General features: G+C 38.6%; 1 protein-coding gene across 4 annotated transcripts in view; it reads right to left on the reverse strand.

Moving 5' to 3' along the window:
* Positions 1-23,449: 23,449 nt before the first annotated feature.
* Positions 23,450-24,252, reverse strand: part of SLC30A5 (solute carrier family 30 member 5) — a 33,672-nt gene continuing 32,869 nt past the window's right edge. For all 4 annotated transcript variants that reach the window (XM_080933816.1, XM_080933817.1, XM_080933815.1 and 1 more), the window contains one exon: positions 23,450-24,038. In XM_080933816.1, coding sequence (XP_080789942.1) covers positions 23,868-24,038 — 171 coding nt within the window. In that variant the 3' untranslated portion in view covers positions 23,450-23,867. The remainder of the gene's footprint in view (positions 24,039-24,252) is intronic.

Genomic DNA, 24,252 nt, shown 5'->3' on the forward strand with positions numbered 1-24,252 from the left:
AACCATCCTCTCTCACCTCAGTGCCTTGGCAGTCCCTTACAATGGGAAAATAAGCTTTTGGTGAACCAAAGGCCTCTCCTCCCATTGATACTATAGAATGCTATCCTCTGCTGCATGTGCACCTGGAGCCATGGGTCTCTCCATGAGAACTCATTGGTTGGTGTTTTATTCCCTGGGAGCTGTGGTGGGTTTGGTTAGTTGATAATTTTGTTCTTCCCATGGAGTTGTAGACCCTTTCAGCTCCTTCAGTCCTTTCCCTAGCTCCTTCATTGGGATCCCTGTGTTCAGTCCAATGGTTAGCTAAAAGCATCCTCTTCTGTAGCAGTATGGCTCTGGTAGAGACTCTGAGGAGGCATCCATATCAGATTCCTGTCAGTAAGCACCACTTGGCTTTAGCAATAGTGTGTGGGTTTAGCAGCTATATATGGGATGGATTCCCCAGGTGAAGTAGTCTCTGTATGATCATTTCTCCAATCCCTGCTCCTCTATTTGGCCCTTTATTTCTGTCCATGAGTGTTTTGTTATTCCTTCTAAGAAGGACTGAGGTATCCACTTTCTGGCCTTCCTTCTCATTGAGCTTCATAATTTCTGTGAATTGTTTCTTGGGTATTCAAGATTTTGGGTCTAGTGTCTGCTTATCAGTAAGTACATACCATAAGTGTTCTTTTGTTACTGGGTTACCTTACTCATGATAATAGCTTTAAGTTCTATCCATTTGTGTAAGAATTTCAAAAACCTGTTGTTTTTAATAGCTGAGTAGTACTCCATTGTATAAATGCACTACAATTTCTGTTTCCATTCCTCTGTCAATGGACACCTGGGTTCTTTCCAGCTTCTGGATATTATAAATAAGGCTGATATAAACATGATGAAGCAAATGTCTTTGTTGTATGTTGAAGCATATGAGTATATGTGTCCCGCGCAACCGTCTCGCCTGCAAGAACGACGCGGCACACGAAATAGAATCCTTCTGCGGTAAACTTTATTGCTCTCGAGAACCAGTACTTGCTCCACGTGACGAAAAGACGAAGAAGACGGAGAAGACCAAAAGACGAACAAGACGAACAAGACGGACGAGCCCACGAACCAGACCACGAACGAGAACACCGAGAGGGACCAACGAGAGGGGGCGGAGCTATCTAGCCCGTCCCCTTATAAAGGGATCAGTCCTTGCCTTGGACGCGGAGCCCCCTGATTGGTTGAAACTCATCAGGCCCTATGACGCCACGGAAGAGGCAGAGCTCAAGAAGTGGAAAGTTACCCAGCACGTGCGCACATGGCTTGTTTACTGCTAACTCCAGCCGGATATCAGCGCCATCTTGTAATGGAGAATGTGCGGGCGGCGCCCCACATATATGCCCAGGAGTGGTATAGCTGGGGCCTGAGGTTGTACTATATCCAATCGTACTGATTTCTGAAGAACCCAGAATGGTTTTCAGAGTGGTTGTACTACTTACAACCCAACCAACAGTGAAGAAGTGTTTCTAATTCTTCACATTCTTGCCAGTATCTGCTGTCATGTGGGTTTTTGATCTTAGCCATTCTGACTGATGTGAGGGGAAATCTCAGCATTGCTTTGATTTGCATTTCCCTGATGACTAGGGATGTTGACATTTCTTTAGGTGTTTCTCAGCAATTTGATATTTCTCAGTAATGATTTTTTTCTTTTGTTTAGACACTTCAAGCCCAAGGCCAGACCTGGCCCAGTTTTATCAGGGCCAGCAGCCCACCCACTCACAGGTCGCTGGGAGCACAGAAAAGCTTCAGGAGTGCTCTCCATCCTAAGTGGAACAGAGTGCACACTTCCAGTCCAAGGTCAGAACTGGCCCAGAAATATCAGGACTGGGCTCTGTCATCAGAACTCACAGCCTACCCTAAGAGAGGAACACCTGAAACAATCTCCCTCTGGAAACTATGGGCCAACAGACCCACAGGAGATACTAGCTTCTGTAAAAGACAGTAATATCACCTAGCATCTCGTACATCAAGATGGCAAGAGGCAAGGGCAAGACTGTAAGAAACGAAAACCAAGACAACCAGGAAAAATCAGAACCCAGTTCTCCCACCACCTCAAATAGTGGATATGTCAACTCACCAGAAAAACAAATTTATCCTTAAAATTATACTCCACAATGCTGTTGGAGACCTTTGAGAAGTGCATAAATAAGACACTTAAAAAAGTACAGAAAACCATGGGAATACACACAAACATGTTGAAGCCCTTAAAGAGAAAACACAAAAATCATGTAAAGAGCTAAGAGAAAGCACAAACAACCAGGTGAAGGAACTGAAATCAGAAATAGAAATAATGAAGAAAAAACTAAAGAATACAACCCTGAACTTGGAAAACCTAGGAAAGACATTAGAAGTCATAGATCACCAACAGAATACAAATGATGGAAGAGAGAATCTCAGGAGCAGAAGATAACAGAGAAACCATTGACAAAACAGTCAAATGAAATGCAAAAATCAGAAAGATTCTAACCCAAAACATTCAGGAAATCCAGGACAAAATGAGAAGACCAAACCTAAGGATAAGCAGTGTAGAAGAGGGTGAAGAATATCAACTGAAAGGCACAGTAAATATCTTCAACAAAATTATAGAAAAAAAAAACTTCCCTAACCTAAAAATAGAGATGAACATGTAATAAGCCTACAAAACCCCAAATAGACTGAACCAGAAAAGAAATTCTTCCCAACACATAATAGTCAAAACAACAAATGCTCAAAACAAAGAACGAATACTAAAAGCAGTAAGAAAAAAAGGACAGGTAAAATATATAGGCAGGCCAATCAGAATTGCACCAGGCTTTTCAACAGAGATTATGAAAGCTAGAAGATCCTGAACTGATATCATATGGATGCTAAGGAAAACCAAGCTCCAGCCCAGGTTACTATATCCAGCAAAACTCTCAATCACCATAGATGAAGGAACCAAGATATTCCAGGACAATAAAAATTTACACATCTGTCCACAAATCCATCCCTACAAAGGATAATAGATGGAAAAATCTGTCACAAAAAGGTAAACTTCACACTACAAAAATCAAGAAACTAATTTTCTTGCCAGAAACACCAAAGAAGTAAAGCCCACAAACATAACTCTACCTGTAACAACAAAAATAGCAGGAAACAGCAATAACTATTCCTGAATATGCCTTAACATCAATGGTCTCAATTCTCTAACAAAAAATAGACTATCATACTGAATATATATATGCAATCAAGCATTTTGCTGCATATGGGAAACTCGTCTCAGCAACAAAAACAGGTACTTCCTCAGAGTAAATGGTAGGAAAAGTCTTTCCATGCAAATAGTCCCCAAAAGCAAGCTTTAGTAGCCATCCTAACATCGATTAAAATAGATGTTCAACCAAAAGTCAACAAAAAAGACAAGAAAGGACACTTTTTACTCATTAAAAAAAGTATATCAAGATGAATTCTAATCCTGAACATCTATGCTTCAAATACAAGATCACCCATGTTCATAAAACAAACTCTGCTAAAGCTCAATTACACCACATGTAATAATAGTAAGAGACTTCAACATCACACTCTTATTATGGATGCAGAAACTGAACAGAAACACAGTGAAACTAATAGAAATTATGAACCAAATGGATTTTATCAGTCATCTACAGAATATTACATCCTAAAACAAAAGAATATACCTTCTTTTCAGCACCTCATGGCACCTTCTCCAAAGTTGACCATATACTCAGTCACAAAACAGGCCTCAACAGGAACAAATGGATCAAGATAATCTCATGCATTTTATCAGATCACCATGGACTATGGATGGTCTTCAATAACAACAACAAAAACAAAAAGCCTAAATACATGTGGAAGCTACACAATGCTCTACTCAATGATAGCTTGATCAAAGAAGAAATAAAGTAAAAAAAATCAAAGACCTTTTAGAATTTAACAAAAATGAAGACACAACATACCCAAACATATGAGACCCAATGAAAGCAGTGCTAAGAAGAAAACTCATAGTGCTGATCACCTCCAAAAAGAAACTGGAGAGAGCATACACTAACAGCGTGACAGCACACCTAAAAGCTCTAAAACAAAAATAAGCAGATACACCCAAGAGGAGTAGACTGCAGGAAATAATCAAACTCAGAGATAAAATCAACCCAATAGAGACAAAAAAAAAAAAAAAAAAAAAAAAAAAAAAAAACAAAGAAAGATTCAACAAAACCAGGAGCTGGTTCTTTGAGAATATCAACAAGATTTATAAACCCTTAGCCAAACTAACCAGAGGGCACAGAGTGAATATCAAAATTGACAAAATCAGAAATGAAAGGGGACACATAACAACAGAAACTGAGGAAATTCAAAAAATCATTAGATCCTATTAGGAAAGCCTACACTCAACAAAGCTAATAAATCTAGAGGAAATGAACATTTTTCTAGACAGATACCCGGTACCAAAGTTAAATCAGGAACAAATAAACCATCTAAACAGCCCCATAACCCCTGAAGAAATAGAAGCAGTCATCAAAAGCTCCCAATCAAAATAAGCCCCGGACTGGATGTGTTTAGTGCAGAATTCTATCAGACCATCATAGAAGACCTAAAACCAATATTTCCCAAATGATTTCACAAAATAGAAACAGTGAGAATACTACTCAATTAATTCTTCAAAGCCATTGTCTCCCTACATATTCAATATAGTACTTGAAGTACGAGCCAGACCAAAAAGACAACAAGAAGAGGTCAGAGGGATAAAAAATTGGAAAGAAGTCAAAATATCACTATTTGCAGATGATACCATAGTATAACTAAGTGACTCCAAAAATTTCACCAGGGAACTTTTACAGCTGAAAAACACCTTCAGGAAAGTGGTTGGATATAAAATTAACTCAAGGAAATCAGTAGCCTTCCTCTACTCAAAGGACACACAGGCTGAGAAAGAAATTAGAGAATCAACCCCTTTCACAATAGCCACAAAGAATGTAAAATTCCTTGGTGTGACCCTAACCAAGCAAGTGATGGACCTATATGACAAGAATTTCAAGTCTCTGAAGAAGGAAATTGAAAAAGACTCAGGAAGATGAAAAGATCTCCCATGCTCAAGGATTGTAAGGATCAACATTGTAAAATATGCCATCTTACCTAAGGCAATCTCCAAATTCAATGCAATTCCCATCAAAATTCCAACTCAATTCTTCATAGAGTTAGAAAGAGCAATTTGCAAATTCATTTGTAATAAAAAAAAATAGGATAGCAAAAACAATTCTCAACAATAAAACAACTTCTGGAGAAATCGCCATCCCTGACCTCAACCTGTATTACAGATCAATTGTAATAAAAACTGCCTGTTATTGGTACAGAGGCAGGCAGATAGACCAATGGAACAGACTAGAAGACTCAGAAATGAACCCACACACCTATGTTCACTTGATCTTTGACAAAGAGTCCAAAACATTCAATGGAAAAAAGTCTCCTCAATAAATTGTGCTGGTTCAACTGGCAGTCAGCATGAAGATGAATGCACATTGATCCTTGGTCCTTTCTTATCTCCTTGTACAAAGCTCAAGTCAAAGTGGATAGAAGACCTCCACATAAAATCAGATATACTGAAAGTAATAGAACATAAAGTGGAGCTTAGAACACAAAGGCACAGAGGAAAATTCCCTGAACACAACACCAGTGGCTTATGCTCAAGAATCGACAGATGGGACCTCATGAAATTGCAAAGCTTCTGGAAGTCCAAAGACACTGTCAAAAGGACAAAATGGCAACCAACACTTTGGAAACAGGTCTTTACCATTCCTACATCTGATAGAGGGCTAATATCCAATATATACAAAGAACTCAAGAAGTTAGACTCTAGATAATCAAATAATCCTATTGAAAATGGGGTACAGAGCTACACAGAGACTTCTCAACAGAGGAATATTGAATGGCTGAGAAGCACCTAAAGAAATTCTCAACATCCCTAGTCATCAGAAAAATGCAAATCAAAACCACCCTGAGATTCTACTACACACCAGTCAGAATGGCTAAGGTAAAAAAAAAAAAAAAAAAAAAAAAAAAAAAAAAAAAAAAAAAAAAAAAAAAAAAAAACTCAGGTGACAGCAGATGCTGGTGAGGATATGGAGAAAGAGGAACACCTCTCTACTGTTGGGATTGTAAACTGGTACAACCACCCTGGAAATCAATCTGGAGGTTCCTCAGAAAATTGAACATAGTGCTATCTGAGGCCCCAGATATACCACTCCTTGGCATATACCCAAAAGTAGCTCCAACATCTAACAAGAACACATGAACAACAATGTTCATGGAAGCCTTATTTATAATAGTCAAAAGCTGAAACAAACCCAGATTTTCCTCACAAGAAATAGTAGTACACAATGGAGTACTATTCGGTTATTAAAAAAAAAAAAACGGGTTTATTAAATTCCTAGGCAAATAGATAGAATTTGAAGCTATCATTCTGAGTCAGTTGTCCCAGTCACAAACACTTATGGTTTGCACTCACTTAGAAGTGGATACTAGCCACCCCCCCAACACACAATTAAAACTGCTTGGAATACCCAAGAAACAGTCCACAGAATTTATGAAGATGAGAAAGAAAGAAGACCAGAAGTTGGATGTCTCAGTCCTTCTTAGAAGGGAGAATAAAACAAGGGAGGAAATACAAGGTCAATTAGAGAATCAGGAATTGAAGAAAAGATCTACAGAGACTGCCTCACCTGGAGTACTACTACTTATACAAGGACCAAACCCAAGCACTATTGCTGACACCAAGAAGTGTTTACTGGCAGTAACCATACATGGATGCTTCCTCAGAGGCTCTCCCAGAGTCATATAGATACAGATGAGGATGCTTTTAGCTATCCATTGGATTGAACATGGGAACCACAGTGAAAAAGCTAGAGAAAGGACTGAAAGAGCTAAAGGGCTTGTACCCTCATAGGAAGAACAACACCATCAACAGCCAAGGCACTGAGGTGGAGAAAGTGATTTAGAGAGGGCACACCATCATGGAAGCAAGCTGAGGAAAAAGAGGGAGAGGTGAGGGGAGGAGGGTATAACAATTGAAATGTAAATACAGAAAATACCCAATAAAGTTGAAAAAAAACTTTTTTTTGTTTAGCTATATACTCCATTTTTATAGAATTATTTGCTTATCTAGAGTGTAATTTCTTGAATTCTTTGAATATATTGGATACTTGCCTGCTTGGATGTAGGATTGGTAAAAAATTTCCCAATCTGTTGGTTACTATTTTGTCCTATTGACAGCGTCCTTTGGCTTACAGAAGCTTTGAAATTTCATGAAGTCCCATTTGTGAATTCTTGATCTTAAAGCATAAGCCATTGGTGTTCTGTGCACAAAATTTTCCCCAGTGCCCATCTGTTGTAAGTTCTTCCCCAGTTTTTCTTCTAATAGTTTCAATGTATATGGTTTTATGTGGAAGTCTTTGCTCTATTTGGACTTGAGCTTTTTACAAGGAGAAAAAAAGGAATAAATTTGAATTCTTCTGCATGCTGACTCCAGTTGAGCTAACATTTGTTAAAGAGACTGTCCTTTTACAATTGAATGCTTTTGGCTTCTTTGTCAAAGTTCAAGTGACCATAGGTGTGTGGGTTTATTTCTAGGTCTATGATTCTATTCCATTGATCTACCTGCCTATCCCTGTATCAATACCATGCCTGATTTTATCACAATTTTTCTGTAATACAGCTTGAGGTCAGGGATGTTGATTCCTATAGACATTGTTTTAATTGTTGAGAGGAGTTAGTGGTATTCTGGGTATTTTATTATTCCAAATGAATTTGCCAATTGCTCTTTCTAACTCTATGAAGTATTGGGTTGGAATTTTGATGGGAATTGCATTAAGCTTGTAGATTGCTTTAAGCTAAATGGTCATTTTTACTATGTTGATCCTTCCAATCCATGAGCATCAAAAATCTTTCCACCTTCTGAGGTCTTCTACAATTTTTTTCTTCAGAAATTTGAAGTTCTTGTTATGCTATTTTTCACTTGCTTAGTTATGGTCACACCAAGGAATTTTACATTCTTTGTGGCTATTGTGAAGGTGTTGCTTCTCTAATTTCTTTCTCAGCCTCTTGATTTTTTTGAGTAGAGGAAGGCTACTGATTTGCTTGAGTTAATTTTATATTTAGCTACTTTGCTGAAGTTGTTTATCAGCTGAACATGGGAGCCCGAATGAAAGAGCTAGAGAAAGGACTGAAAGAGCTGAAGGGGAAATATTTTGGGTTCACTTAAGTATATTATGATATCATCTGCAAAGAGTGATATTTTGACTTCTTCTTTTTTGTTTTATATCCCTCTGACCTCTTTTTGTTGTCTTTTGCTCTGGCTAGTATTCCAAGTAATTTATTGAATAGGTAGGGAGAGAGTGTACAGCCTTGTATAGTCCCTGATTTTAGTGGGATTTCTTTGAGTTTCTCACCATTTACTTTGATGCTGGCTACTGTTTTGCTGTATATTGCTTTTACTATATTTAAGTGTGGGTCTTGAATTCATGATCTTTCCAAGACTTTTAACATAAAGGGGTGTTAAATTTTGTCAAATGCTTTGTCAACATCTAAAGAGATGATCATGTGTGGTTTCTTTTTTTGAGTTTGTTTATATAGTAGATTATGTTGATAGATTTCATATATTGAATCATCCTTGCTTCCTTGGAATGAATCCTGCTTGTTCATGGTGAAGGATCATTTTGATGTGTTCTTGGATTTGATTTGCAAGAATTTTATTGAGTGTTGTTCCATCAATGTTCATTAGGAAATTGGCCTAAAGTTCTCTTTCTTTGTAGGGTCCTTGTGTGGCTGAGAAATGAGCATAATTGTGGCTTCAAAGAATGCATTGGGTAGCATTCCTTTTGTTTCTATTTTGTGGAATAGTTTGGAGAATATTGGTTTTAGGTCTTCTATGAAGATCTGATAAAATTCTGCATTAAACCCATCTCGTCCTGGACTTTTTTTATTTGGAGGCTTTTGATGACTCTATTTCTTTAGGTGTTATGAGACTGTTTTTTCCGATCCTGATTTAACTTTGGTACCTAGTATCTGTTTACACAATTGTCCATTTTCTCTAGATTTTCCAGGTTTCTAAGTATAGGTTTTTGTAGTGGAATTTGATGACTTTTTAAATTTCTTTGGTTTCTGTTGCTATGTATCCCCTTTCCTTTCTGATTTTCATAATTTGGATACTCTCTCTGTGCCCTCTCATCAGTCTGGCTAAGGGTTTATCAGCGTGTTAATATTTTCAAAGAACCAGCTCCTGATTTTGTCGATTCTTTATATACTTCTTTTTATTTCTATTTGGTTATTTCAGCTGTGAATTTGATTATTTCCTGCAGCCTACTCCTCTTGAGTGTATCGTCTTTTTATTGTTCTAGAACTTTCAGGTGTGCTGTCAAGCTGTTAGTGTAAGCTCTCTCCAGTTTCCTTTCAGAGGCTCTCAGAGCTATGAGTTTTCCTCTTAGCACTGCTTTCATTGGGTCTCATAAGTTTGGGTATGTTGTGTCTTCATTTTTGTTAAATTCTAAAAATGTCTTTGACTTTTTTACATTATTTCTTCTTTGACCAAGCTATCATTAAGTAGAGCATGGTTCAGCTTCCATATGCATCTGGGCTTGTTGTTGTTGTTGTTATTGAAGACCATCCTTAGTTCATGGTGGTCTAACAGAATGCATGGGATTATTTTGATCCATTTGTATCTGTTGAGACCTTTTTTGTGACCGAGTATATGATCAATTTTGAGAAGGTGCCATGAGGTGCTGAGAAGAAGGTATATTCTTTCGTTTTAAGATGAAATATCCTATGGATGCCTTAAATCCATTTGGTTCATAATGTCTGTTAGTTTCACTGTATCTCTGTTCAGTTTTTGCTTTCATATTCTGTCCATTGATGGGAGTGTGGTGTTGAAGTCTCCCATTATTCTTGTATGTGATGGAATGTATGATTTGAACTTTTGTAGAGTTTGTGAATGCCATTGTATTTGAAGCACTGTTTCTGAGAATTGAGAGTTTATCTTGATAGATTATTCCTTTCATGAATAAAAAGTGTCTTTCCTTTATTTTGATGACTGTTGCCTGAAAATCTATTTTATTCAATATTGGAATGTTTACTCCAGCTTGCTTCTTGGGACCATTGATTTGGAAAGTATTTTTTACAGCCTTTTACTCTGAGGTAGTGCCTTTCTTTGTTGCTGAAATGTGTTTCCTGTATGCAGCAAAATGCTGGGTCCCATTTTAAAATTCAGTCTGATAGTCTTTGTCTTTGAGTCTATTGGTGTTAGGTATTAAGGAATAATGATTGTTGTTTCCTGCTAATTTTGTTGTTAGAGGTAGAAGTATGTTTTTGTGCCTTTCTTCTTTTGGTTTTATAGCAAGAGGATTACTTTTTTGCTTTTCTTAGAGTTTTCCATCTATTGTCCTTTGTAGTGCTGAATTGATGGACAGATATTGTGTAAATTTGGTATTGTCCTAGTAACTGAAAGTTTTGCTGGACATGGTAACATGGGCTGGCATTTTTGTTCTCTTTGTATGACGTCTGTCCAGGATTTTCTCGCTTTCATAGTTTCTGTTGAGAAAAAAAAAATCTGGTGTAATTCTGGTCATTCTGCCTTTATATGTGACTTGATCTTTTTCCCTTACTGCTTTTAGTATACTTTCTTTGTTTTGAACAGTTGGTGTTTTTACTATTATGTGTCTGTAAGAATTTATTTTCTGTTTTAATCTATTTGGAGTTCTGTAGTCTTCTTTTATGTTCATGGGCATCTCTTTCCTTAGGTTAGGGAAGTTTTCTTATATAATTTTGTTGAAGATATTTAGTGGGCCTTTTAGTTGGGAGTTTTCACTCTCTTCTACACCTATTATCCTTAGGCTTGGTTTCCTTATTGTTACCTGGATTTCCTGGATGTTTTGGGTTAGGAACTTTTTTATTTTTACATTTTCTCTGACTGTTGTGTTAATGCTTTCTATGTTATCATTTGCCAGTGAGATTATCTCTTCCTCAAGGCCCAACATGAGGCACAATTTTAAGTCCAGATCTTGTTATTCTTCTTTGTTTGTCTGTTTGGTGTTTTGGGATAAAAACTACTTGCTGTGGTGAGAGAGCTGGGTTCTAATATTGCCAGGTTGTCTTGGTTTCTGTTGCTTAGATTCTTGCCCTTGGCTCTTGACATTTTCTAATATTTTATGTTAGTTGATCTTGTTGTCTCTGAGCGAAGCTTGTCTCTCCTGTATATGGTACTGTGATACCTGTGGCCTGAGAGTTCATAGAAGTCTCTCCCCAGATAGTTTGTGTGAGAGAGAGTGTGGGCTCATGCATGGGCTCAGGAGGGAGAGTGCTACTGCATCTCTTTTGGGTGTTCAGCTCTCTGAGAGCAGGCTGCAAGTCCTAATGACTGTGTGCCAGCTCTGTCTGTGGCCCTGGGCACAGATAGAGGTGGAAATAGTCTTATTTATTTTTTAAAGATTTATTTATTTGTTATATATAAGTGTACTGTAGCTGTCTTCAGAAATACCACAAGAGGGCAACAGATCTCATTACAGATGGTTGTGAGCAACCATATGGTTGCTGATTTGAACTCGGAATGTCTGAAAGAGCAGTCAATCCTTTTAACCACTGAGCCATCTCTCCAGCCTGAGGGGTGAAATTTATAATGGCATGACTCATTTACACCTTTGGTACTGGCTAATCAGTCATGGTGTTTCCAGGCATAAAATAAATAGAAAGCCTACTGCATATTTGTTTAATCTGTATAAGCAGAAAAATTCTCAAAGAAATGAAATGAAGGCTTCACTGAATGGTGGCAAAAGGCTATCTCAGACAGTGAATTCATTTCCAAATTTGAGCCAGTTTGTAGGCCCAATACATTTTAAATGAAGTGTGGCCAGGTTCCCCTGAAGAAGGATCTTGATAAGACACCTAAAAGATTTGCTGTTAACCTTTCTCCAGTTCTTCCCCAGAGGAACCTATGACCTTTTACAAGGGTAACTGTGCACTGGGGAAAAGGAAGTAATCAGACTTTCCAGGGTCTATTGGATACTAGTTCTGAATTGACACTGATTCTAAAGGATCCCAAGAAACACTGTAGCCCTCCAGTTAAATGACAGGCTTATGGAGGACAAGTAGATAATAGATTCTTGACTGATGTTAAACTCACAGTAGGTCCCAGAACACATCCTGTGGTCATTTTCCCAGTTTCAGAATGTATAATTGGGATAGATATACTTGGAAATTTGCAGAGTTTTACATTGGTTCTCTGAACTGTTGAGTTTGGGCTATTATGGTTGGAAAGGCTAAATGGAAGCCTTTAAAGTTTCCTCTGCCAAAGAAAATAGTGAATAAAAAACAATATTGTATTCCTGGAGGAACTGCAAAAATTACTGCCACTATCAAGGACTTGAAAGATACAGGGGTGGTGGTTTCTACTCCATCTCCCTTCAGCTCTACTATCTGACCAGTGTAGAATAGTGCAGATGGATCATTAAGAATAACAGTTGAGTATTGAAAACTGAATCAGGTAGTAACTAATTGCAGCTGCTGTACCGGATGTAGTTTTCTTACTTGAGAAAATTAACACATCTTATGGTACCTGGCATGCAGATATTGATCTAGCAAATGCCTTCGTCTCAGTACCTGTCTATAAGAACCAAACTACTTGTTTTCCGTTGGCAAGGCCAGTAGTTTACCTTTAAAGTTTTGCTTCAAGGACATACTAATTCTCCTGCCCTGTGTCATTACTTAGTTAGAAGGGATCTTGATCATTTGTCTTGCCTAGAATATATCACATTGAATATTGTTATATTGATAACATTATGCTGATTGGACCAAGTGAGCAGGAAGTAGCAACTACTTTGGACTCATTCATAATGCATATGCATATCATGGGATTGGAAATAAATCCAACCAAAATTCAAGGACCATCTATATAAGTGAAATTCTTAGGAGTCCAGTGGTGTGGGGTATGCAGAGATATTCCTTCTAAGATGAAAGATAAGTTATTGCACCTGGCCCCTCACCCAAGAAAGAAATACAATGTTAATGTGTCTATTTAGATTCTGGAGACAGCACATTACTCACTTGGGTGTGTTACTCAGGCCCATTTACCAAGTAACTTGAAAGCTGCTAGTTTTATGTGGGGCCTGAAACAGGAAAAAGCTCTTTCTTCTACTATTCCAGGCTGCTGTGCAGACTGCTCTATACCTTGGGCCATATGATTCAGCAGACCCAATGGTACTTGAGGTATCGGTGGCAGATAGAGATGCTGTTTGGAGCCTCTGAGAAGCCCCTGTAGGTAAGTCACAAAAAAGACCTTTGAGAATTTGGAGCAAAGCTGTGCCATCATGTATAGACAACTATACTCCATTTGAAAAACAGCTCTTGGCCTGCTATTGGATCTTAGTGGAAACTAAATATTTGACAATAGGATACCAAGTTACTATGCGACCTGAACTGCCCATCATGAGCTGGGTGCTATCTGACCCTCCAAGTCATAAAGTAGAACGTGCACAGCAGCAGTCTATTAGCAAATGGAAGTGGTATATAAGTGATCGGACCCAAACGGGTCTCAAAGGCACAATCAAGTTACATGAAGTTGCTCAAATGCCTATGTTTTCTACTCCTGTTACCATGCCATCTGATGCAAATCATGTGCTTATAGCCTCATGGGCTGTTCCTTATGATTGTCTGACTAAAAGAGAAGACTAGGACCTGGTTTACTGATGGCTCTGCACATTATGCAGGCACCACCCAGAAGTAGACAGCTGCAGCATTACAACTTCTTTCTGAGACAACCCTGTAAGATACAGGGTAAGGAAAATCTTCACAGTGGGAAGAACTTAGGGCAGTACTTATGGTATCACAGTTTGTTTGGAAGAAAAAAATGGCCAGATGTACAACTGTTCACTGATTCATGAGATTTAGCCAATGAATTGGCTGGATGGTCAGGAACTTGGAAAGATCACAATTAGAGAATTGGTGAGAAAATTAGAAATGTGGGGAAGAAGTATGTGGACAGATTTCTCCAAATGGGGCAAAGGATGTGAAGACATTTTTGTGCCATGTAAATTCTGGACAAAAGGTGACCAGCTAAGGAGAAATTCAACAATCAAGTGGATAAGATAACCCATTCTGTGGATAGCCAACCTCTTTCCCCAGCCATCCCTGTCATTGCTCAATAGGCACATAAACAAATTGGCCATGGTGGCTGAAATGGAGGTTATGCTTGGGCTCAACAACATGGACATCCACTCACAAAGGCTGACCTGGCTACAGCTGCTGCTGAATGCCAGATCTGCCAACAGTAGAGACCAACACTAAACCCCAGATATGGCTCAATTTTAGGTGACAAGCCAGCAACCTGGTGGCAGGATGACTACATTGTACCACTTCCTTCGTAAAAAGGACAATGTTTTGTTCTTACTGGAGTCAATACTTATTCTGGTATGGATTTGTCTTTCCTGCATGTAATGCTTCTGCCAAAATTGCCATCTGTGGACTTACAGAATGTCTTATACATTGTCACTGTATTCCACACACAGTGTTGCTTCTGACCAAGGAACTCATTTCACAGCCAGAGAAGTGTGACAGCAGGCTCACGATTATGGAATCCACTGGCCTTTACCATGTTCTCCATCATTCCGAAACAGCTGGTCTAATAAAAATATGAAATGGCCTTTTGAAGACACAGTTACATTGCCAATTAGGTAGCATCAGCATGGATGACTAGGGCAGAGTTCTTCAGAAGGCAGTATATGCTTTGAAACAGTATTCAATATTGGTACATTTTTGCCCCAGCCTACAGGATCTTCAACATAGATCTTCAACTCAGATCCCTGAGGAGGGAACTGGTGAAGGGGATACAAGAGATGCAAAGAAGAAGAGCAAGTCAAAAGTGCTGATCATGCTCTCATTTATTATATGCCAAAATTATTTCTTTGAAAGAAAAATGGAGAATTACATGGGTGGGGAACTACCCAGGTATAACAGAATGTCTGCCAAGCATGATCTGTTGCCTGGGTGACCTTTGTACTCGGCAAACTGCCTGACCACAGAGAGATTATCTGATTTCTGGGAAAAGGCCTCTATTGTGGGAAACAAAATCCTAGGCCTAGATCTATACAAAATGGCGTTTCTAAGGCTGAGGGGGTTTCTTTATTCCTGTCAGCTCCTGGCACAGTTTCTCCTATAGTGAGGATCTAAGGGTCTAGGAATCAAGGGGTATAAAAGAGAATAGTTTCACTCACTATCACTCTTAATGATCCTCTAGGAAACGTTTTGCTTCCTGTACCCACAAATGTAGGTTACGCTGATCTAGATTTTTGGTTCAAGAAGGGGGAGTGCTCCTACCAAGAGTCACAACAAACATTCTATTAAACTGGAAGCTCAGACTCCCCCCTGGTCATTGTAGACTTCTAATGTCCTTAAACCAACAGACTAAGAAAGGAATAACAGTGTTAGGAGGGGTGATAGATCCAGATTACCATGGGGAAATTGGATTGCCTCTCCACAATGGAGGTAAAAAGGATTATGTCTGGAATGCAGAAGATCTCTTACTACCATGTCCTGTGATTAAAGTCAATAGGAAACTACAACAGCCTGATTCAAGCAGGATAACAAAAACCACAGAACCATTAGAAATGAAGGTAACAGTCACTCTTCCAGGAAATGAGCCAAGGCCTGCTGAGGTGCTTGCAGAGGGTAGAGGAAATACAGAATGGGTAGTAGAGGAAAAAAATTATAAATACCAGCTAAGGCCACTTAACCAGCTACAGAAATGAGGACTATAAAGTAATATGTATGCTTCTGTTTTATTTTGTTAAGAACACATTTGTAACATCAATTGGTATTTAAGATAGTAAAGGAATGTTCCCAAGGGACATTACCCAATTGTAATTTACTAGTGTGTATACAGTTGTACATATAATAATATCATGTTAGCCATATTCATGACCTTGTTATTGCTTCATGTGTACATGAGATATTGTCTCAAGATGACACAGGATAGATCGTAGTGGCTATTCCTGGTTATCAACTTGACTATATCTGGAATGAACCACAATCCAGAATTGGAAGGCTCACCTGTAATCCTGATCTTGAGGATGGGAGATACAAGTTTCTGACCTGGAGCTTGACATGGAGATCTTGAGGTCAAGGTCACCTGGGCCAAAGCAAGTCCCAGATCCAAGTATGGTGTTGCACACTTTTAATGTGGGACATACCTTCTAGAGACCTACATAAGGACATTAGAAGAAGGAAGGTTTCCTCTTTCTGTCCCTCTTTCCCTCCCTCCCTCCCTCCCTGTTTGCCTTGTGGGACTGAGCAACTGCTAGATGCTTGGACTTCCATTCACAGCTGCTGCTATTGTTGGAGAGTTGAACTATAAGTCACCAACAAATCTCCTTACTATATAGAGACTACCCTTAAGTTCTGTGACTCTAGAGAACCCTGACTAGTACAGGGTATAAAGAAGCTTGCTTCTGGGCTGAAGAGATGGGTTAGTGGTTAAGAGCAATGACTGCTCTTGATATCCTGAGTTCAACTTTCAGCAACTACATGGTGGCTCACAATCATCTGTAATGGAATCTAATGCCCTCTTCTCCTGTATCTGAAGACAACTGACTGCTCTTGAGTTCCCAAGTTCAATTCCCAACAAACACTGGTGGCTCATTATCTATAATAGAATCTGATGCCTTCTTCTGGTGTGTCTGAAGACAACTACAGCCTATTCATATAAATAATCTTTTTAAAAAATGGCTGGAGAGATGGCTCAGTGGTTATGAGCACTGACTGCTCTTCTGGTGTGTCTGAAGAGAGTAACAGTGTATTCACATACATAAAATAAATAAATGTGTTTGTTTGTTTTTAAAGAAGAAGCTTGCTGCTAAGCCTGACCATCTGAATCCATATAGCAGAAAAGAAACAACTCCTGTCAGTTGTGGAATACAGAGTGTAAGGCATTCTGAAAGTTCATGGATGGTGGTTTTGGCAGAAGCATAACATATAGAATTGACAACCAGAATAAGTACCTATTCCAGTAAGGACAAAGTATTTTCTTCTTCATGGGGGAAGTGGTCTAAAGTAATGACCCTGGGGAATGGTATCACATATCAGGTTCTGTGTTAGTCTCTTCTATAGACAGATCTGGCACTCAGCAGCAGGTCAGCCTGGGTGTCCATATTGTCAAGCTCATACCTAAACTTCACCTCTGCCTCTATGGTCACTTGTCCGTATGCCTATTTGGAAAAAAATGCTGACTGTCCACTGAACTACTCCTCAGCTGAAGTCACCTTTTGATGAACATTTACATGGGCCACAAATATCGTCATGTCCTTTGCCCCTTTGGAGAGATTTATTCACATACTTCTTACCCAGATGTCTTTCTCACCAATTTTCCAGTTGTGATCTTTCCAAATCCCGGACCATCCATTCTGTCAATGCACTGGCTACAGCTTATACACCAACGAACAGTTACATATCTGGCCATTTCTTCTTCCCCACAAAATGTATGATCATGTGTACTACCTGTTCTGCCCACTGTGAGGATTTCTCTTTCCTGATGTCTTTCAGTATTGTCCTGGAAAGGGGTTATTTATAATGCTGCAGCTGTCCAATACTGGATGGTACCTGAATAACATACAGAATTGTCAGTAAACCAGGCCCTAGTCTTCTCTTCTTCAATCAACAGATGAGAGGGAACACTTCATGAGGCTAGAAGTACAGGCTTGGCTGCAGACAATGATGTAATGGGAGTAGAAATAGTAGGCATTTAAACAACTTCATGTAACTTGCTTGTGCCTTTAGGACCTGCTCAGGCCCAATCAAGTATATACTACTTCCATTTGACAATAAATTGCTGCTCTGTACATCCTACTTCATGACTTAGTAGATCAAATAACACCCAGCTCATGATGGGCAGCAAAGGTCTTATTGTAAGTTGATGGCCCATTATCAAATGTTCAGTTTCTACTAAGGCTTAATAGCAGAACAAGAGCTGTCTTTCACTAAGAGAATAGTTATTTGTAGAGGGTAGATCCTTGCTCCAAAGTCCCAAAAGCTCTTCCTTAATTTAGTTATTGGAACTTGCCAAAGTATCTAATCTACCACTGCTACCTCAACAATACCATCAGGTCTATTGGATCATATGGTCCAAATGGTAAAACAGTCTGCACATCTGCCTGGACCTAGAGAACAGCCTTCTTCTGTTACAGACCCCACAAAAAAAAACAAAACAAACAAACAAAAAAAAACCTTATCAGCTTTTCAAGTCACTGATGTATGAACTAACTGGTGAGGAATGTGTCATCCCCAGAATCCAAATAGGATTCTTCCTTGGTGGTGGGAGGTATCAGGGGAAATAACTTAACTTACTCTTTATCTTAGAAGGAATATTTCCACATGCCCTACACCACTGAATCTGTAAGAACTTCACTGAAGTAGAAGTCCCTTGAATTTTGGTTGGATCCATTTTCCATTCTCTGACGTATGTATGAGTTATCAAGTATTCCAAAGTGGTTTCTATCTTCTGCTCATTTGGTCCAATTAGCATAGTGCCATCAATATAGTGTACCAGCATATTTTGTGGAAAAGACAGATAATTAAGATCCCTTCTGACAATGTTATGACATAGGACTGGAAAGTTAATTTATCCTTGAGGTAAAATTATAAAGGTATTAAACCTAGAATATCCACTCATAGGACCCATATCAATAAATTCAATCTGATCAATTTTATGTTTCTTCCACCATTATCCCACATACTTAAAATCCATCCCCACACTTTTGCTGGAATGGTTTAGTAAAATAAATTTCCTAATGTCTTCTATCTTCCTGTAAGTTCTTAAATTCTGGGATTTCTTAGACATTGCTCTAAATCAGGTCTTAAAGAGTCTATCTTAAGCTCTTGATTGAGAACAGACCCAGTGGTGAAGTCCCTAGTGAGAACTGTGAATGCAAACCCGGATAAAGGTTGAATTAGGTAAGACACACCACCAGCGCTTAGAAGTGTCAAGTTCTTAGATCTTGCTAAGTTGCTTTTAGGCCTACAGGTTGCTCCTAACATGTGCTTCTGCTACAGTGACTGAGGTTACAGGACAGTCCAAAGCCATGCAACAGTATAACATGTTCAGAATAGCAACAGAAACATGTTCATAAAAAGTGGGCTTTGGCAGGATGTTGGCTCTTACAGCAATGCACTAGCAGCAGCCAGAAATCTCAGCAGGTTTATTATATGCCCCAGTGTAAATAGGCAGGCTTAGCTAACCTTGTTATGTGTTTCTCTAGGGGAAGAAGTTTCAGGCTGTAGTCATCCTGACAGGGAGAGCAGGCAATACTTTCTATACATACTGGCAAAATTGTTTGCCCAGACCAGAGGAAGGCTTTGCTTTTTCAGAGTCCCAGCCAAGTAAGGCTGTCACTGAGTACTAGGAGAAGGGGATTACCAGGTACCCATCTACCTTTTCAGGGTTACCTCCTTAAGTAATCAGATCAAATCTTTCTTAAATGCTCCCACAAGCCAAAATAACACTGGATGCTGTCTGGACCAGACCTTGTTATCAAATCCTGCATGGTCAAGAATCATGCTCTGTCACCAGGGTTTCCCTGTCCAGAGTTAGATTGCCCCACCCCCAAAGATCAAGTGTCTTATTGTTATCCTCTTAAAGACCTGCCTTTCGAGGGCAAAAGTTTTGTATGAAACCTGTCTCTAAACACCTCTCAGAGTAGCCATAGTGAGTTATGACCACTCCTGCCCTGTTTACTTCCTTATTCTAATATTGCTTGGCCCTAGACTGGGATAAAGTTCCTTCTCATCCTCAGTCACTATTGACATACTTAAATCACCCCATGGTGGCATTTCTAGCCACTGTGGCTTTCTGTTCTTTTGCTTTTACTCACACACTTTCTTGTTTTAAATCTGTTAAGTGTCTATGACTTTGTCTTACTTAGCTTTCTATTATTGGTATCTTCTACCATTCAGACCCTTAACATTCAGATGTGACAGGGATATCAACCACAACCATCTACACCAGCATATGCCTCTCAAATGAGGACATTTTGACTCTGAGTGATATCTTAGTCTGACCTTCAACCTCTTGAAGAAGCAACCCCAACCCTCTCTAAAATGTAGCATGGGGCTGATGGTAGGATGACTACTTCTTCGGGTGAGATAAGATAAAACATTGAGAAGCTAAGAGTTCAAAGTTCTCAGCTACCTTATAATGAGGACTTCAGTTTTGCTTTCTTCACTTGAGCTCTGGTGTAAGAAGACTGTCTTCCAATACACACTTAGAAACCTTTAGACTGTGTACATCTGGAGCTGGTCAATTTTATCACTAAGTCATTATTCTTTGCCATATTCTAAGATGGTAGAAGTTGGTTGATTTTTTTGTGGAGCTCATCTCTATCCATTGTCAAGAGATTATTATCCATTATCCAGAGATGCTAAAAACAACTTACCAGCATTTTTATTTTCCATTTCACAAATTGTCAAAATGTTTCACATATAAGGTCATTAAATCCATTGCTGCTCACTATTGGAAAATCAGGATAATCAGATGCATTATCCTTAAGTTTGTAATATAGTTCACACCACAAGCTGTCAGTACTCTCCAACCTCCTAGTAGAGGCTTTGATAACTCTAAGTGTTGGTGACCTGAAAAGTCTATTCCAGATACTTAAAAGTGGCTGACTGGACTAAAGCATTTAGTCTCCCTCCATTCTGCCTATACTTTATCCTTATACCTGTTGTTCTAGAACCACTCCATTTTTGGTCCAAAAAAATCTTTACTAGTCAAGGATTCTCTAAAATAATAGTACTTAAAAGATCACTTTCTCTATACAGAAAGGGGATTAGAGTGATTGACTGTGAATGGATAGTCCAAGAATCTAGCAGTTGCTCAGTTCATGAGGTTGATGTCTAAGCTGACTTTAATAGACCCCATATCCTGAAGAAGGCTCTAATGCTACTGTAGAAATGGACTTTGTAGGGAGAGCAAGCAGGCAAAGAGCAAGCTTCCTTCTAGATGTCCTTTATGGCTCCAATTAAAAGTGGATTTTCCCACCTCAAATATCTGGATTAGAAGGAGGTCTTCACACTTCAAATGATTTAAGAAAGAAAAATCCTTCATCCAGCAGTGGTGGTGCTCACCTTTAATCCCAGGGAGGCAGAGGCAGGTGGATCTCTGAGTTCAAGGCAAACCTGGTCTACAAAGCCAATCCAGCATAGACAGGGCTACAGAGATACAAATAACAAACAAACAAAGATATTAAAAAAGGCCGACTGGCCTAAAGCCATGGCCTTTCAGTCTCCCTTCTTTTTGCCTGTACTTTCTTCATCTTCAGCCCTCTATCAACTTATCACTCTCACCCACAATAAGTTCTTTTGCTATCTATGACTTTAAACGGAAATGAAAAATTTAACATTTATATAATATTTACTTTACCTTATGATCTACTGAATTATTTTATGAATAAAATTTTCATTAAGACAATGGCACAATTATTTCTCTGATCACTCAAGATTTTTTTTTAATCTAAAAATTATTTAATTTTTGCTGGATGGTAGCATATACCTTTAATGCTATCACTTAGGAGGCAGAGGCAGGAAGATCTCTGAGTTTGAGGCCAGACTGGTCTACAGGTCTCTCTCTACATAGTGCATTTCAGGATAGCCAGGGCTACACACACACACACTCACACACACACACAAAACCTGTCTTGAAAAAACAAACAAAATTATTTTTTTTTATATTTATAATGTTTTGTCAGCAGATGTGTCTGTTTATCACATGTATACAGTGCTCCAAGATGCCAACAGAGGACACTGGATGCCCTGGACCATAGAGATGGTTGTGAGCTACCATGTAGGATGCTGGCTAGGCTCTTTGGAGGAATAGTACTTTATGTTATGTCTGACACCACCCTCCCCACCCCTCATCCCCAAATAGCTGTATCCATTTTGTTCCATGCCTGCCAGCTATTTCATATTGTTGCTTTAACATGCCTGCCAGTCACTGAGAAGTGACTCAGCTCAAGGACTTGCTGACACACCCTGTTTTGCTCTGTATGTTCTGAATGTTCTGTATGAGGTTTGCTAATCTTAAGAAGTTCTACAGAGCTTTACATAAGACCCTTTAAATTAAAGGTCAATATGAACTCTTATGTCTAAAATGGCTTGAGTCAGAGCTGACCACTGGGCTGCCCTTCTTGCACCTACCTATGAGCTCACTGTGGTTTTTGTAGCTGACACTGAAGAATGCTACTAATAAGTCAAAAAATTAAAGGCATGATACTCATGCTCTGTTATCTCAATGTTTTGAAATTCCTGTTTACCATCCTTTCACCGGCCCCCCCAAACACTTACTAAGGATCAATCAGCTTAAAGGTTAGCTGATCACACTTTACCTAGTAAGCAAACTGCTCTCCTCCTTGCCCTTTACACTTTGAACCTGGTTTCTCATATTAAAAGCCTACCATGAGGAGAAACTAATCATGTTACTAGGGTTTTCCTTCTTGTAGTCCTGGACATCCATTAATAAGGTAAACATTCAATAAACCATTCTTACTTAACTAAGATCAGTTTGCTTTGAGGGAATCCTAACATTTAACTGCTGACACATCTCCCTAGCTCTACCACTCAAGTTTTAATATGTGATGAAAATTCTGGACCAAGACATGCAAAAAGACAAAAAGTAACAAAGTAACTTAAACAAAGTCTTAAATCCCCTCATATACTAAAACTGGTAAGATAAAATGATTGAAAATGTTTGCTATCATGATAGGAAACTAGTACATATTCTAAATTATCCTGTGCACCAAAATTCCTACATAATGAAAATATTCAAAGGTTTGCACTGAATAACATTTTTTGGTGGTAATAAAACCACATATATTTATCACAATGTCTTCTTAGACTATACATCCAGCTAAAACAGGAAATGAAAAGTATGGTAGAGAAAACTATAAGAAGTAATTATAGGATATTTCACTTTCATGGTGTCTAAAAACCATGTACAAGTTGCAATTACAGCTTAAAAAACCTACTCTGTTACTTATGATGTGTGTAAATCTCCCCAGAGATCAGAAAGTTCTAAGTACAGTGGAGAGCACACAGCTGAGGAGACAGTGACAGGATGAGAAGCCTGGACTGACAGCGGCAGCCTGTGAGGAGCCCTGGGCAGAAGATTCAACACTGGAGGTGAAAGGGGACAACTTAGTGTAAGTTCTTTACGCTAATCAATTATTCATTTGCAAATACTACCAAAAGTAAAAAATGTATTTAATGGTGTGGTTAAATCTTGTAATACACCCAAAGAACTATATCATAGTTCTCCATTCTCACTGTTTATCCCAAATCAGTGGCTAAAATTTCTTCTGGATAGTTTATAGCTCAAGTAGAAATACAGCTTTTACTTAATAGACTTAACTGATAATTAGAAATCAGTCTCATATAAAGAAAATTCATAAATATAAAATTTTATTCCCATTTTGTCCTTCAGATATGCAAAAATCGACTAAAAACTTCATCTGGGTCTTTGCAATAAAGATGTAAATCCATATTTACAGTGGAGATGCTTTCTGACAGAAAGTAAATGCACAGAAGAAATTTGGTCTTCACCAGGATCCATCATTATTTGTCCATTTCTGAAGATGATGAATGGGTTACATCATATTCATTCCAATCAGCTAAAATTTCCTTTCAAGCACATAATTCACAGAGTAACAAAGAGTTCTCTTATACAATGAATGCCTCATTCTGCATCTCAATTTTCTTTTTAAAAAGGCTCCTTAATTCAACAGTAGGGAGCTTTAAAGGTTTCTGTACAATTATGTGCAACTTTCACTCTGATCTGACCTCCACTGTTCATGTCAGTTATGTCACATGATATAAGTGCCATCTTTGCAGTATTTCATGGATTCCATTTGTTTTGTCATAGCCAGAACATCATGAAATCCAGTACTTAGGCCAGACATATGTTGAAAGTATGCCTCCTTTTCCACTTGTATTGTTAAGTTGTTTATTCCTGCATCTTTAAGTATTCCTGTAACCTGTAAAAACATTCAGAAAATGAAAGAATTTAGAATAAAGTATTTAATACAAGTTTTCTTTTTTTGAGACAAGGTCTTAAGATTCCAGGTTGACCTAGAATTCATGCTTGCTTTTATATTTCTGAGTGCTGGGATTAAAGGGAAGACCCACCATGCCCAGCAAGATTGATAATTTTAGAGTAAAGAACTATTGAAGCCATACAGTATTTACAAT

The sequence above is a fragment of the Micromys minutus genome (genome assembly GCF_963924665.1).
Source record: "Micromys minutus genome assembly, chromosome: 20".
Taxonomy (NCBI): Eukaryota; Metazoa; Chordata; class Mammalia; order Rodentia; family Muridae; genus Micromys; species Micromys minutus.